Below are 12736 nucleotides of genomic sequence, written 5' to 3'. Positions count from 1 at the left end.
TATCAAATTTATTTATTTATTTATTTGTTTGTTTGTTTCAGGTGTACAAAACAACATAGTGATTAGACATTTACACCCTCACAAAGTGTTACCCCTAACAAGTCTCCTACCCACCTGACACTATACATAGCTATGCATATTATAGGATCATTGACTATATTCCCTATGCTGTACTTTACGTCTTGTGACTATATATTCTTTTAATTATAGTTGACATTCAATAGTATTTTGTATTAGTTTCAGGTGTACAGTGTAGTGGTTAGGCATTTATATACTTTATGAAGTCCAGTACCCGTTTGACACTATACATAGTTTTTACAATATTATTGACTATATTCCCAATACTGTATTTCACATCCCTATGATTATTTTGTAACTACCAAATTGTATTTCCTAATCTCTTCACTTGTCTTACCCAACCCCAACCCCCCTCCCATGTAGCAACCATCAGTTTGTTCTCTGTATCTATGAGGCTAGTTCTGTTTTGTTTGTTCATTTATTCTGTTCCTTAGATTCCACGTATAAATGAGATCATATGGTAATTTTCTTTCTCTGTCTGATTTATTTCACTCAGCATAATATCCTCTAGGGCCATCCATGTTGTTGCAGATGGTAAGATTTCATTCTTTTTTATGGCAGATCAATACTCCATTGTAAATATGTGCTACCTTTTCTTTATCTGATCATCTACTGATGAGTATTTTGGTTTCCATGTTTTGGCTGTTGTGAATAGCACTGTAATAAACATAGGGGAGCATATATCTTTTCAAATTGGTGTTTTGGATTTCTTTGGATAAATACCCAGGAGTGGAATAGCTAGGTCATAAGGTAGTTCTTTTTTTTTTTTTTTTAGAAACCTCCATATTGTTTTCCATTTTTTCCGCACTGCACCCATTTACAATTCCACCAACAGTGCATAAGGTGGATTTTTTCTCCACATCCTTGCCAGCACTTGTTTGTTGATTTATTGATGATAGCCATTCTGACAGGTGTGAGGTGATATCTCATTGTGGTTTTTATTTTCATTTCTCTGATGATTAGTGATGTTGACCATCTTTTCATACAACTATTGGCCATCTGTATGTTCTCTTTGGAGAAATGTCTGTTCAGGTCCTCTGCCCATTTCTTTAATTGGATTGTTTGTTTCTTTGGTTTTGAGTTGTATGAACTTTTTAATAAATTTTGGATATTAATCCCTTACCAGATGCATCATTGGCAAATATCTTCTCCTATTCAGTAGGTTGTCTTTTTGTTTTGTTGCTAGTTTATTTTGCTGTGAAAACCTTTTCATTTTGATGTAGTCCCATTTGCTTATTTTTTCTTTTGTTTCCCTTGGCAGAGGAGATAAATCAGTAAAAATATTACTAAGGGTAATGCTTTTAGGTTATGTCATCTTTAATGGTGAGTAGGAAGCAAAGTGACCAAGTGTCCCTAGCTTCAAAAAGAACATTTTCTTACTTGGATTAAATTATTAATGAGCAGTATCATATGAGCGCTCAAGTTCTTTGATAATGTCACAACAGAGAAGGGATTAATTAAAGTATTAATTACAGTTTTCTTTTGTATGAGAAAACAGTGTTTCAAGAAAACTTTTTCTTGGTTCAGTGTTTGAGACATCAAGGAGAATGAATAGGAATGCCGGGTTTGGTGGCTTTGAGACAGAACGTGTGCCTCCCGAGATTTATAAGAAACCAGAGACAAGGCTGCTGGGAAACATCCATGATGGTGTGGATCAACATGTGCCCTCAGACTTGTCTTAGTCGTATGCTAGTGCCCCATTTTTTTAGACATCTTCATGGCATGTGTTAAATATACCCTTTAGCGCAACCACCTTGAACCTTTTCTTAAGGGGAGAATACAAAGTCTGGCAAAGGAAGTACTTAGCGTTTTCTGGGCTTACACACAAAGGGGAAAGGAGAATTGAGAAGATTATATTTAACACCAAAGTAGTTTCGGATAATTTTAATTATAGCAGAGCTAATAGAGACAGTTTAATGAAATACTCAAAAACATTTTTTTCAACAGGTACGGTTTTGGTATCATTTATCTCAGCATTCACATCTCTCAATTTTTACAAGAACATCAGTGGATGGAAATTTGCAAAAGCAAGGGGATCTAATTGGAATCTCCGAATCACAGTGGAGACAAGCAAACATCCATCTGTATGCAAAGGCTGGAGAATTTACTCTGCCTTTTCAGGTAAGCACATAAGAAATTCATAAAACTTAGCAGAAGATACTTATTTTATGCTAATCTTCTCAGACAACAATGACACATATATCCTATAAATGTGTTTAATATCAATAAAGCAAGTACATTCACAGTCAGGGATGAGTAGAAAGGTTATCTTGACTAAGTGCTCAAGAATTATTTGTAGGAGCTTAGCGAAAGTGGAGATAAAAATTGAACAGGATGGTAGAGAGAAGAGTTAACAGGAAAATGTTTATGTTTTTTTCTAAGTGTGAATGGTGGATTATTTGAGATAATGAAAAAAACCTTACTTGGGCTACACTCTCATTTCAATCCTACTGCTTTATTTTCTGCTGCCCATTGATATTGAAGATTTTCATTAAGTTTTAATGTCATTTTCTTGGTTAATAGTGAAAGAAAATAACTGTAGCTTATCAAATGGGTACCCCAGCTTCCATCCTCTTGGATATGGCTCTTTTGGATGATGTTTGAAATGAGCTATTTTAGAAACTAGATTTAGATAGTAGGTAGAATATAGTGAAAAATACATTGCCTTTGGAGTAAGGTGGTCTGAGTTCTTATCTGCTCAGCTCATGGTTTGTGAAGTGACTATGTGCATATTACATCTTTGAGTTTCAAATTTCCCAATCTTTGAAACCACAGTGGTGGTCAAAGCAATACTTTAGGTGACTCTGCATTTTAAAGAGAAAGTTGCCATAGTGGCTGTGAACATGGGCTCTAGAGCCTGAGGTTGAAGCCCAAGTAGATGTGCCATCACTGGAAAGTTGCTTAATCCCTCTGCATTTCTGTTTCTTCTTCTGTAAATGGGAGATTCTGTAACTGGGAGATCAGATGGGGAGGGGGTGAGAATAATTGTTGGGGTCCCTGACAAATAGCTCACCTCATCTGGTCCTCATTTCTGAACCAATTGAGATAAACATAAAAGTCAAATAGATAGAGAGAAAAGTATTTTAGAGATGATGCCTTTAGAATCTGCAGGCATATCTGTAAAATAATGCTTCACATCAGAATAAACATATTCACCCAGAGAACAGCTGACTCTGCTAGAGAAATACAGGACTGACACTTTGGGGGAAGCCTTTTACCACAGGCAAGCGATGGTATCAGAGTGCTTGCCTCCTGAAGACTGGCTGGCTCACAAAATGTGGGGGTGAGTGAGAGACAAAGAAGATTAACTGAACTTGCCTCACTTATTCTCCAACATCATCAGTCAGTTACATCCGCCGTATCTCACTGGTCAGAATAAGGGGTCAGTAAAGCAGTGTTACCACCTCAGGAACATTCCCATCCATGGAAACAGGCGAACAAGCATCGGCTCCCATTAGTATTATCTACTTTATGATTATGTGAGGATTAAATAATTTACATATGCTAAGTACATGGAAGATAATCTGGCACAGAGTACACACACAGTTATCCACTATTATTTCTGTGTTTATTACTTGGACATTGTCTGGGAAGAGTAGGCACTTAAGAAATGTTAGTATCTTTATTTTGAAAAGGAGTTTTCTCTTGACCAGAACTCTGGGCTCAGTGATTAGAAACTTCTTTACTTAGTGAAGGTCTCCAAACTTCCCAGATTCTCAAGGATTATATTTATGATTCCATGCCCATATCTAATGGATAAAAATGCCATGAACCTATTAACTCAAAATGGGAAAACATTTGATAAAGGCCAGTCATGGAATATTTTTAGGGTCAGTTGTCATTCCACCTGACAGGACAAACAAAATCAATCATTTGAAAATTTGCCTCATTTATTTATATTTTATATAAACTTATTTATTAGGTTTATTTTTAGTTTGAATGAAATTCACCACGGATCTTTCAGAGTCTCTCATTAATTGACATTATCGGGGAGAAAACAGAATGTTCTTGTCCATACAAAAACCTGAACGTGAATGTTTATAGCAGCTTTATTCATTATTGCCTTGGAAGAAACTCAGACGTTCTTCAATAGGTGAATGGATAAATAAACTGTGATACATCCTCCAGATAACGGAATATTATTCAGTATTTAAAACAAAGGCGTTATCAAGCCATGAAAAGGCATGGAGGAACCAAAATGCATGTGACTAAGTGAAAGAAGCCAGTCTAAAAAGGTTACATGCTGTATGATTCCAAGTGTATGACATTCTGGAAAAGCTAAAATTATGGAGACAGTAGAAAGATCAGTGGTTGCCAAGGGATGTGGGTAGGGGGCAGGCGGAGAGGAGGGATGAGTAGGCAGAGCACAGAGGATTTTTAAGGCAGTGAAAATACTCTGTGTGATATTATAATGATGGATATATGTCATTATGCACTGGTTCAAGTCCGTAGAATGTACAATACTATGAATGAACCTTAATATAAGCTATGGACTTTGGGTGATTATGATATGTAAATATAGGTTCATGCAGTGTAACAAATGTCCCATTATGGTGGGAATGTTGATAATGGAGGCCATGCATATGTGGGAGCAGGAGGCGTATGTAAAACTCTGCACCTTCCCCTCAACTTTGCAGTGAACCTAAAATTGCTCTAAAAGTCTTAATGATAAGACAAAACAAAACAAAACCCAGAATGTCCTTTGTTAGTGCTAGTTATTTGAGAAATATTATGAGTTGAAACACATGCCATTCCTTTCTAGGCCTGGAGGCACTCATTAGCCTATCACTATTATTAAAGAGTTTCCATGTTATGTAGTTTTTTCCTCTTTAATATTTCTTTTTTTGGGTTTTGGTTTTTGTTTTGCTCTATTTTGCAGTGTAAATTGAGACTACTCTTTCTTACCTGGGGCATGTTAACTATTTTTAGCTAAACCAATAGTTTGATAGAGTTCTATAACTGGACAGCCACAGATCTGTGATGCTTTCTAACGCAGCACTGCTCTGCTATTCCCCTTTCTCCCTTTAACCCATCCATGGGGTCTCAGTACCACATGTTGGCTTTTTCTCTCTCCCCAGTCGGGGGGTCCTATTCAGCACTAATCACCCTCCGCTTAATTGTGATGTCCCCCTAGAGAAATGAATGGTCCTGGGTTCTCGCTAGGCCGCAGCTATGTTTAATTCACCACTGAGTGGGGAGTTTTGTCTCTTCCTCTGTTCTTTCTTAATCCTATTTCTTGACTGTAGTACAGGTTTGTCTTAGACACTACAGGTGAGTGAAAAGAAAAAATAAGAAAAATCCCCTCAGTTTCAGCATTAAGAAGCCCATTACAGGTCCACAAACTCTAATCAGCCATTGGGCAGTTTAACATTTGGAAAGCAGTAAACATTTGAAAAAAAATGAATTTTGAGGCAAAACTAACCTGACCTGAACCATGTGAGGTCTTTAGGCAGTTCATGTAGTGATGGGATTGATTTACAGTGCTGCCTCCAAGCTCCCTGAGGGAACTATGTAACCCATACCATATGTATTAGATTAACATCCTCGACTCCGAACTATTCAAAGTTCAAAGCCCAGCTGGCCCCAAAGACGTTAGATAAAGAATTGCGGGCCTGTGTTAACATTCTGGTGTGAATCAGCCCAGATTTTATGCACACAAACACACAGACCTAAGTACACAGCACATAACTATGCACAGTCACACACACATACATATGTACAGTGCTGTTTAGTACACAATATCATAAATGTTATTAAATATTTCAAATAGGAAATACAGAGGGAGGCAAATACCCATGTATTCACACCTTAGATTAACTAATGTTAATGTTTTGTTTGCTTATAATGGTAATGTGTGTTTGCCTATAAAGATGCAGCTTTGTCCTCTCTGTATGCCTTTCTTTCCCATTTCTTACCCTCTTCAGTAAAAAAAATGCTAATATTATTTTGGTTTTAATCTTATGTATAATTTTATGTATATTCATAAAATGTGGAAATATGCAAGAGGATTCTAGCCAGCTGCTGTTCTGCTTCATTCTTTTATCAACAGTAAATGGAAACAATGTTATACCTACAAATAGTCAATGTACCTTTTAAATATATATTTATTAATTTAAAGTTTATTGGGGTGACTTCTTAAAATATTTAAATATTTCAGGTTTATCCTCTTGGAAACAGGCTTCTTTGACCCTTGAAATTTAGTGGACTGAATCTTTTAAGGGTGACCTTAGTCATCGCCTGGCCTTCAGTTCAATGTGGATAAACTCTGAACGTATTTATACAGTGTAATCCAATCCAATCCAAATACTGGAGAGGGGAAAAGCATTAGACACCATGACCTCTGTGTTCCCTTGTAACCATGAAATTCTGATTCATTGCGGTCCTTTTGATATTTCTCGTACCCATCATAACAGAGTGCAGATTGCTTTGAGTTCCTTAGGAGATAAGCACCCTTAGTCAGGCTCTCATTCTTTCTGGGGAAAAAGAAATAGGCTTACTGTTTATTCTTTAAGAACAGCAAATTAACAGCTTTAATATCCTCTCCATTTCCTGTACAGTTTTTATTGGAAGAATGTGAGTCAAATAGTTAACAGTATTCTTTCCAATCTGTTTTAACTTGACCTGCTCATTTGGTATGTTCAGCTTTTCACACAAATATATTTATTTAATTTACATTCCCCACCGCCAACTGCTGTTCTTAGTTTTCATATCTAAAGGTGATACTTCTTTTGGAGTACTGTCCATTGATTTCCAGTTGGTCTACTTTTTTTGAGTTTCCTAATAAAACATAATTGTGTCATATTTTAGAATTCATTTTAAAATGACCCTTTTGTGAAATTTTCTAGTAGGATTGATACCATGTTTATTCTTTATCCAAGTCAATGATATAAATCAATAACAATTTCCTGACATTAGTTGAAGATTCAGTGAAGGGTAAAATTTATAATATAAAAGTGAATGCTGGTCTAGTTTTGGTAAAGTTGTTATGTCCTCAGCCTTCTTGATCTAAGGCTTCATTAAATCCTGTTTTGTCAGGTAATTCTGTTTTTGCAGTGTCTGCTAAACACCAGTTATCTCCTTATTTCATTAGAGTGATGCAGTCTAGCATAGTCATTAAATGTCTCAGGTTACATATTTTTCTTACTAGATATGTGACCTTTGGGCAATTACTTCAGGTCTTGAAGTTTTTGTTTCCTTTGTTCTAAAAATGAAGATGAAAATAGCACCATCTTCACAGGGTTGAGCAAGTGAACATGCCTTGTATGTAGTAAGCTCTAAATAAATGTTAGAGGCTGCTCTCATTGATACCGCCATCATTCAAAAATTACTATATTCTAGTTTTTTCTTGTTATATTCCCACCTTCTCCATTTCCTCTTTGATTCATATTTATTGTTCTTGCTATTCTTTTTAAAAAAAGCAAAAAACAAAAAAACAAGATATCGAAGCACCAAAACGTAAATATGCTTGTTGAGTATTTCTCTGGAAAAGCTTCCCTTGGTTTTGCAGGTGTAAAAAATAATCACTTGATTATAAACAGCATTTATAACTGGTGATTCCTGAAAACGAAAACAAGACATTATTTTGCTCATTCAGGGAGTTATGTAATTAAATGAAACAAATTTCAGCAAGATGCTGAAAAATGGTTTTAGAAGGAAAATGCATCTATTACTATATTTCATTTGAAATTCAAATTCTCAAGTTGCCTTGAGAATCTTATGAAATGGAGTTGTCACTCTTCCTTCATCCATGGTTGAAATATCTCCTCTGAGCAACCTCTTTCTCACTTACTGATTATTAACTGATAGTGTAGTTCCCAAAAGGAATGGTCACAAATCAAAATATCAGCTTAGTCACAACAAGCAATAAATGACAGGAATAGTCAAGATGATTTTGAAATCCTCTGATGATATTATTTACAGATAGAATATACATTTTTAGAGGAAGTGGCCATTTTTTTTAATTTAGAAGTAATTAATGATAGAATTACAATTTTTCACTTCATCGTCCTAAATTCCATTGTATAGAAGTAAACAAACAGAGGTGTTGATGAACTAATATCATTTTTATTTGGCTTTGGAAGTTGTTTTATACATTTTAATATGGATATCTAAAAGAGTCTAGTGATTCCCTTCATAAAAAAATATGTAATCATATTTTAAAAACCTATCCCATAATTCCACTTCAACTTATCCCAGGGGCCCCAACTCCATTCAAAGAATAGAGGTATGTGCCTCTCTAGGGCACTGAGAATTGCTTAACCATTGTCTTTTCTCCAGCTGTTTTTTTTTTTTTTTTTTTTTTTTGAGTAGTGTAGGACTTCAAATATGGTGGTCAACAAATGCTTGTCTAACAAGTCTCAAGAATTACACATCGATATTTTAATTGAATTCAATCCACGGTGTATTATAATAATGAATAAAAGGAAAGCTTTCAATATTAAAGATGTCCCAAATAAATTACAATAACTTAATAGTGTTAAGCATAATATATTTCACAATTACAATGTCTGTATATATTTCATCAAAATCTTTCTTTAAAACCTTTCATTATTTTATGCCTCTTTATGAAGGCCAAATTTCTCAGTTGGCCAACATTCTATAGAAACCAGTTCTAATTAGAATTTTTAAAATTATGAAAATTATATACATCTCATTATAAAGCATCAAAAATTACAGATAAGGCAATAGTTACTCTTGACCACGGTCTCCTCCCATCACAGTCTTGAGGTAATTATAGATACTAACTTTGTTTTACTTGTAAACCCTTTTCTATTTATGTAGTATGTATGTAGATACCACATATATCAACAAATCTAAACCATTGTATGTTTTAACCTAAGTAGTATCATACCATAAATTTTTTTCTGTAACTTAATTTTTTACTTGGAAACACATGTTGAAAGCCTTTCCCTATTAGCACGTAGAGATAGATGTTATTTTTAACTGGCATAATAATCCAAAGTCTATGTCATCATTTATTTATTGATTCACATTTGAATTACTGCTCTTCATTTTTTATCAAACCCAGCATTGAAATAAACTTTCCCACACAGGCCATCATGTGTATGCCTATGAGTGTCTCTCTAGGGAAAAGGCTGACAAGCGGGCTTAATTTCTATAATCTATGCTATTTTTCTTTTTAATTAATGCTATCCAATTGGGCTGTACCAATTCATGGAACCTATCCTTTCCATCTACATATTACTGAATTAATTATTTGTTCTTTTAAAATCCTATACTCTTATGTAGGGGGGAAAGTTTCCCTCAACCCTTATAGACCTACTACTCTTCTGACCTGGCTGAGTCTGAAAATTAAACTGAAAAAGCAGATCGACAGGAGAAAAATATATGCAACTATTTAATGTAAATTGTACGTGACATGAGAGCCTTCCTTCATAAGGACATGAAGACCTGAAGAAACAGTTAATTCTGAGTGTTTTTCTGTGAGATTTGACGGAGACTAGACAGTCATGGCAGATGCCCTATGGCAAGGAGTCTGAGGAAAGTGCAGTTATCTGGGGGGCCCTCAGCAAGGCCTGTCCATTCAGATTCCTCTCTGTGTCCTTGTGTCCTCCATGATAAGGATACTCCTTTCCTCCAGATCTAGTGAGGGCACCTCTTATGGGAAGGCATTACGATCTGACTCAGGGGAAGATCAGAAAGTTCATCCTGCACATCCCATTTCTCAGATTCCTTCAGCTTGAAACATTCAGTGGGCCAGGTTGCCATATTTTGGGGTAGGATGTCTCAAAACTCATTACAATAGCAAATGTTTTTTAAATCTGCCAAACATGTTCCCATCTCCTTGATTTTACTTGTAATATTATTAGTTTCTCAAAGTAACAAAATCATAGGCAGCAATTATAACTGAAGTTTAGTATTACTTCAGATCTTTGTTCAAATTCAGTCTCACATTCCTGGTAGAGAAAGAATGAAGTGTTTTTCTTTGATTCTCCTACCGTGTTTCCCCGAAAATAAGACCGGGTCTTATGTTAATTTTTGCTTCAAAAGAGATATTAGGACATATTTCAGGAGATGTCTTATTTTTCATGTACAACAATCTACATTTATTTAAATATAGTCATGTGTCATCTTCTGGAAAATTGTTATAACATACTAAATATGTCTGTCTGGCTGACAATCTTAACTGGGGCTTAATTTGGAGGTTGGTCTTATTTTTGGAGAAACACAATAGTATCTTATACATATCTCCTATATGTCACTACTGGTGTAGTTTAGTTGTTAATGTGTCACACCAAGTAAAATGTAAAATCTTGGAGATAAGAGATCCTCCCTGATAAGCTGGAGATGCATTATTAGCTATGTCCGCCGTTGGTGGTCCTGCTTTGTGTCCGTAAGATTCCAGACATAATCTCTGTCTTTTATTTATTTATTTTTTAATCATAGAATAACAACATAATAATGTGAGTGAATAACGAGAGCAAATAAATTATATGAGTCATTATTCAAAGTGTTAGACTAAATTCAATAGATGCCTCTGAGTGCTTTAGCATGAGAATATTACTAACCACTGTATATGGTTACTAACCACTGTATATGTTTTACCTCATTAAATTTCTGCATATGTATACATAATATAGAAGAGTAAGTATTCTGATATGAAAATGAATCATTGCCTCCAGCAGATCCAAGGAATGAATTCATCTCTCAATTAAATTAAGTTGTAAACTGCACAGTTGATTACTCCAAAGAACACATTTTAAATGCACATGACTCCTAATATTTCCAGTGGGAAGGCAATCTTTCAGAAGTGATGGATTTTACAACTTTTAATTAAAACAAAGTTACCTAAGGTGTTAAGGTCACATCAGAAGCTGTCAAAACAGTTATGACTTCAAGTTTAAGTTTAAGTTTATAATTTTAATGTTCTGGTCAAAACAGTTTTCTAAAGTTAGATGGGAAGATCTGACAGATGCTAATGAGCTTCTCTACACAAAGAAATGTGATTTTCAGTTATTTACTTTTATAGTATATTTTTAATAATTTGTCTTTTTATAATTATAGTTAATTTTAGAAGCAACTGTTTTATCATCAAATGCTACCGTTGCTCTAGATGACATCAGTATATCCCAGGAATGTGAAATTTCATATGAGTTACTTCCAGGTGCCAACATAGTAAACAAAGGTGAGTAGTTTTTTTTTGTTAATAGTTCCTCAAAGTAACAAAATTGTCATTGCAATTTTAAACATTGAAATAATTAGTTCTTCTTGATGTCAAAATGTAAAATATATTAGAGTCCTTCAATAATACAGCTCGCTAATACCTAATACAAAGATGTGGATCATGTCACATGTCCTTGAAAACTAAAACATGTATAATTTTATTTATTTATTTTTATTTTTAAATTGAATTTATTGGAGTGATATAGGTTAATCACATTATATAAGTTTCAAGTGTATAATTCTATAATGCATTATCTATATATTGCGTTGTGTGGTCACCACCCAGAATCCGTTCTCCTTCCGCCACCATATATTTAAACCTCTTTATATCCTTCAACCTCCCCCCACCCTTTCTTCCTCTCTCGTAACCTCTATACTGTTGCCTGCATCTACTTTTATGAGGTTGTTTGTTTGTTTTATTTGTTCATTTTTTATTTCTGTTTTATATTTTACACATAAGTGAAATCCTATGTTTCTTGTTTTGTTCTATCTGACTTATTTCACTTATAATGGTAATCTCAAGATCCATTCATTCTGATGCAAATGCCAGTATTTCATCCTTTCTTATGGCTGAGTAATGTTCCATTGTACGTGTCTTCTTTATCCAGTCATCCATTGAATGACACTTAGAGTTGTTTCCTTGTCTTGGCCACTGTGAATAATGCTGCAGTGAACATAGAGGTACACATATCTTTACAGGTAACTGCTTTCTGATTTTCTGGGTAGATACCCAGAAGAGGGATTGCTGGGTTATATTGTTACAGGAAAATAGAGTTCTTGGCTTCACATGGGAAAGAATGCCAACATGAACGATACAGAATTTAAAGTAAAAGTAAGTTTATTTAGCAGAGAGTAAGTAAGAAAACAAAGGTCACCGATAGATAGAGTGGTGGTCTCTAATTGCTAGTGAAATGGAGACTCCCTCCATTCCCCAGGCTAAGGTTTAGGTGTGTTTTCTGCTTCCATGGAAAATTCATTGCTGTGGTGGGGGAAAGGAGGGTAGAAGAACAAGGGTGAGTTTTACTATAGTAAAATGCAAGAAGAATAGAGGCAACACAGCCTGTGTTCTCTTTCTGTGGGCTTAATTACAGGGATGGTCCTAGTGGAATCTCTAGTCTTTGGAGAGTTTGCTCTGTGTGATTGATTAATGTCTGCTTGAGTTCTGTGTCTTGAAGAATGTAGGCAGTGGGCATGGAGTCCAACCTCTTAGTTCCTTCTTCTGCAAAAACAGTCCTCATGCCCCTTCCTTATATTAAAATGCTAGCTCTAGTCTTAATTTTTTGAGGAACCTCCATAATGTTTTCCATAGTGGCTGTAACAATTTACATTTCTACCAACAGTGCACAAGGGTTCCTTTTTCTCCACAGCCTTTCCAACACTTGTCATTGCTTGTCTTGTTAATAGCCATTCTAAAAGGTGTGAGGTGGTATCTCTTTGTGATCTGAATTTGCATTTCCCTTATAGCTACTGAAGT

At 35.1% G+C, this 12736-nt stretch overlaps 1 protein-coding gene across 1 annotated transcript in view; it reads left to right on the top strand.

Moving 5' to 3' along the window:
* The window catches only part of MALRD1 (MAM and LDL receptor class A domain containing 1), a gene marked incomplete at its 5' end in the record, with an annotated part of 573210 nt that overhangs the window by 80475 nt on the left and 479999 nt on the right, over positions 1 to 12736 (top strand). The window contains 2 exons of the mRNA XM_081051765.1: positions 2026 to 2199; positions 11104 to 11224. Coding sequence (XP_080907891.1) covers positions 2026 to 2199; positions 11104 to 11224 — 295 coding nt within the window. The remainder of the gene's footprint in view (positions 1 to 2025; positions 2200 to 11103; positions 11225 to 12736) is intronic.

Source organism: Rhinolophus hipposideros, assembly GCF_964194185.1.
Source record: "Rhinolophus hipposideros genome assembly, chromosome: 1".
NCBI lineage: Eukaryota > Metazoa > Chordata > Mammalia > Chiroptera > Rhinolophidae > Rhinolophus > Rhinolophus hipposideros.
The sequence above is the reverse complement of the archived record's forward strand: the minus strand, read 5'-3'. Positions and strand labels throughout refer to the sequence as shown.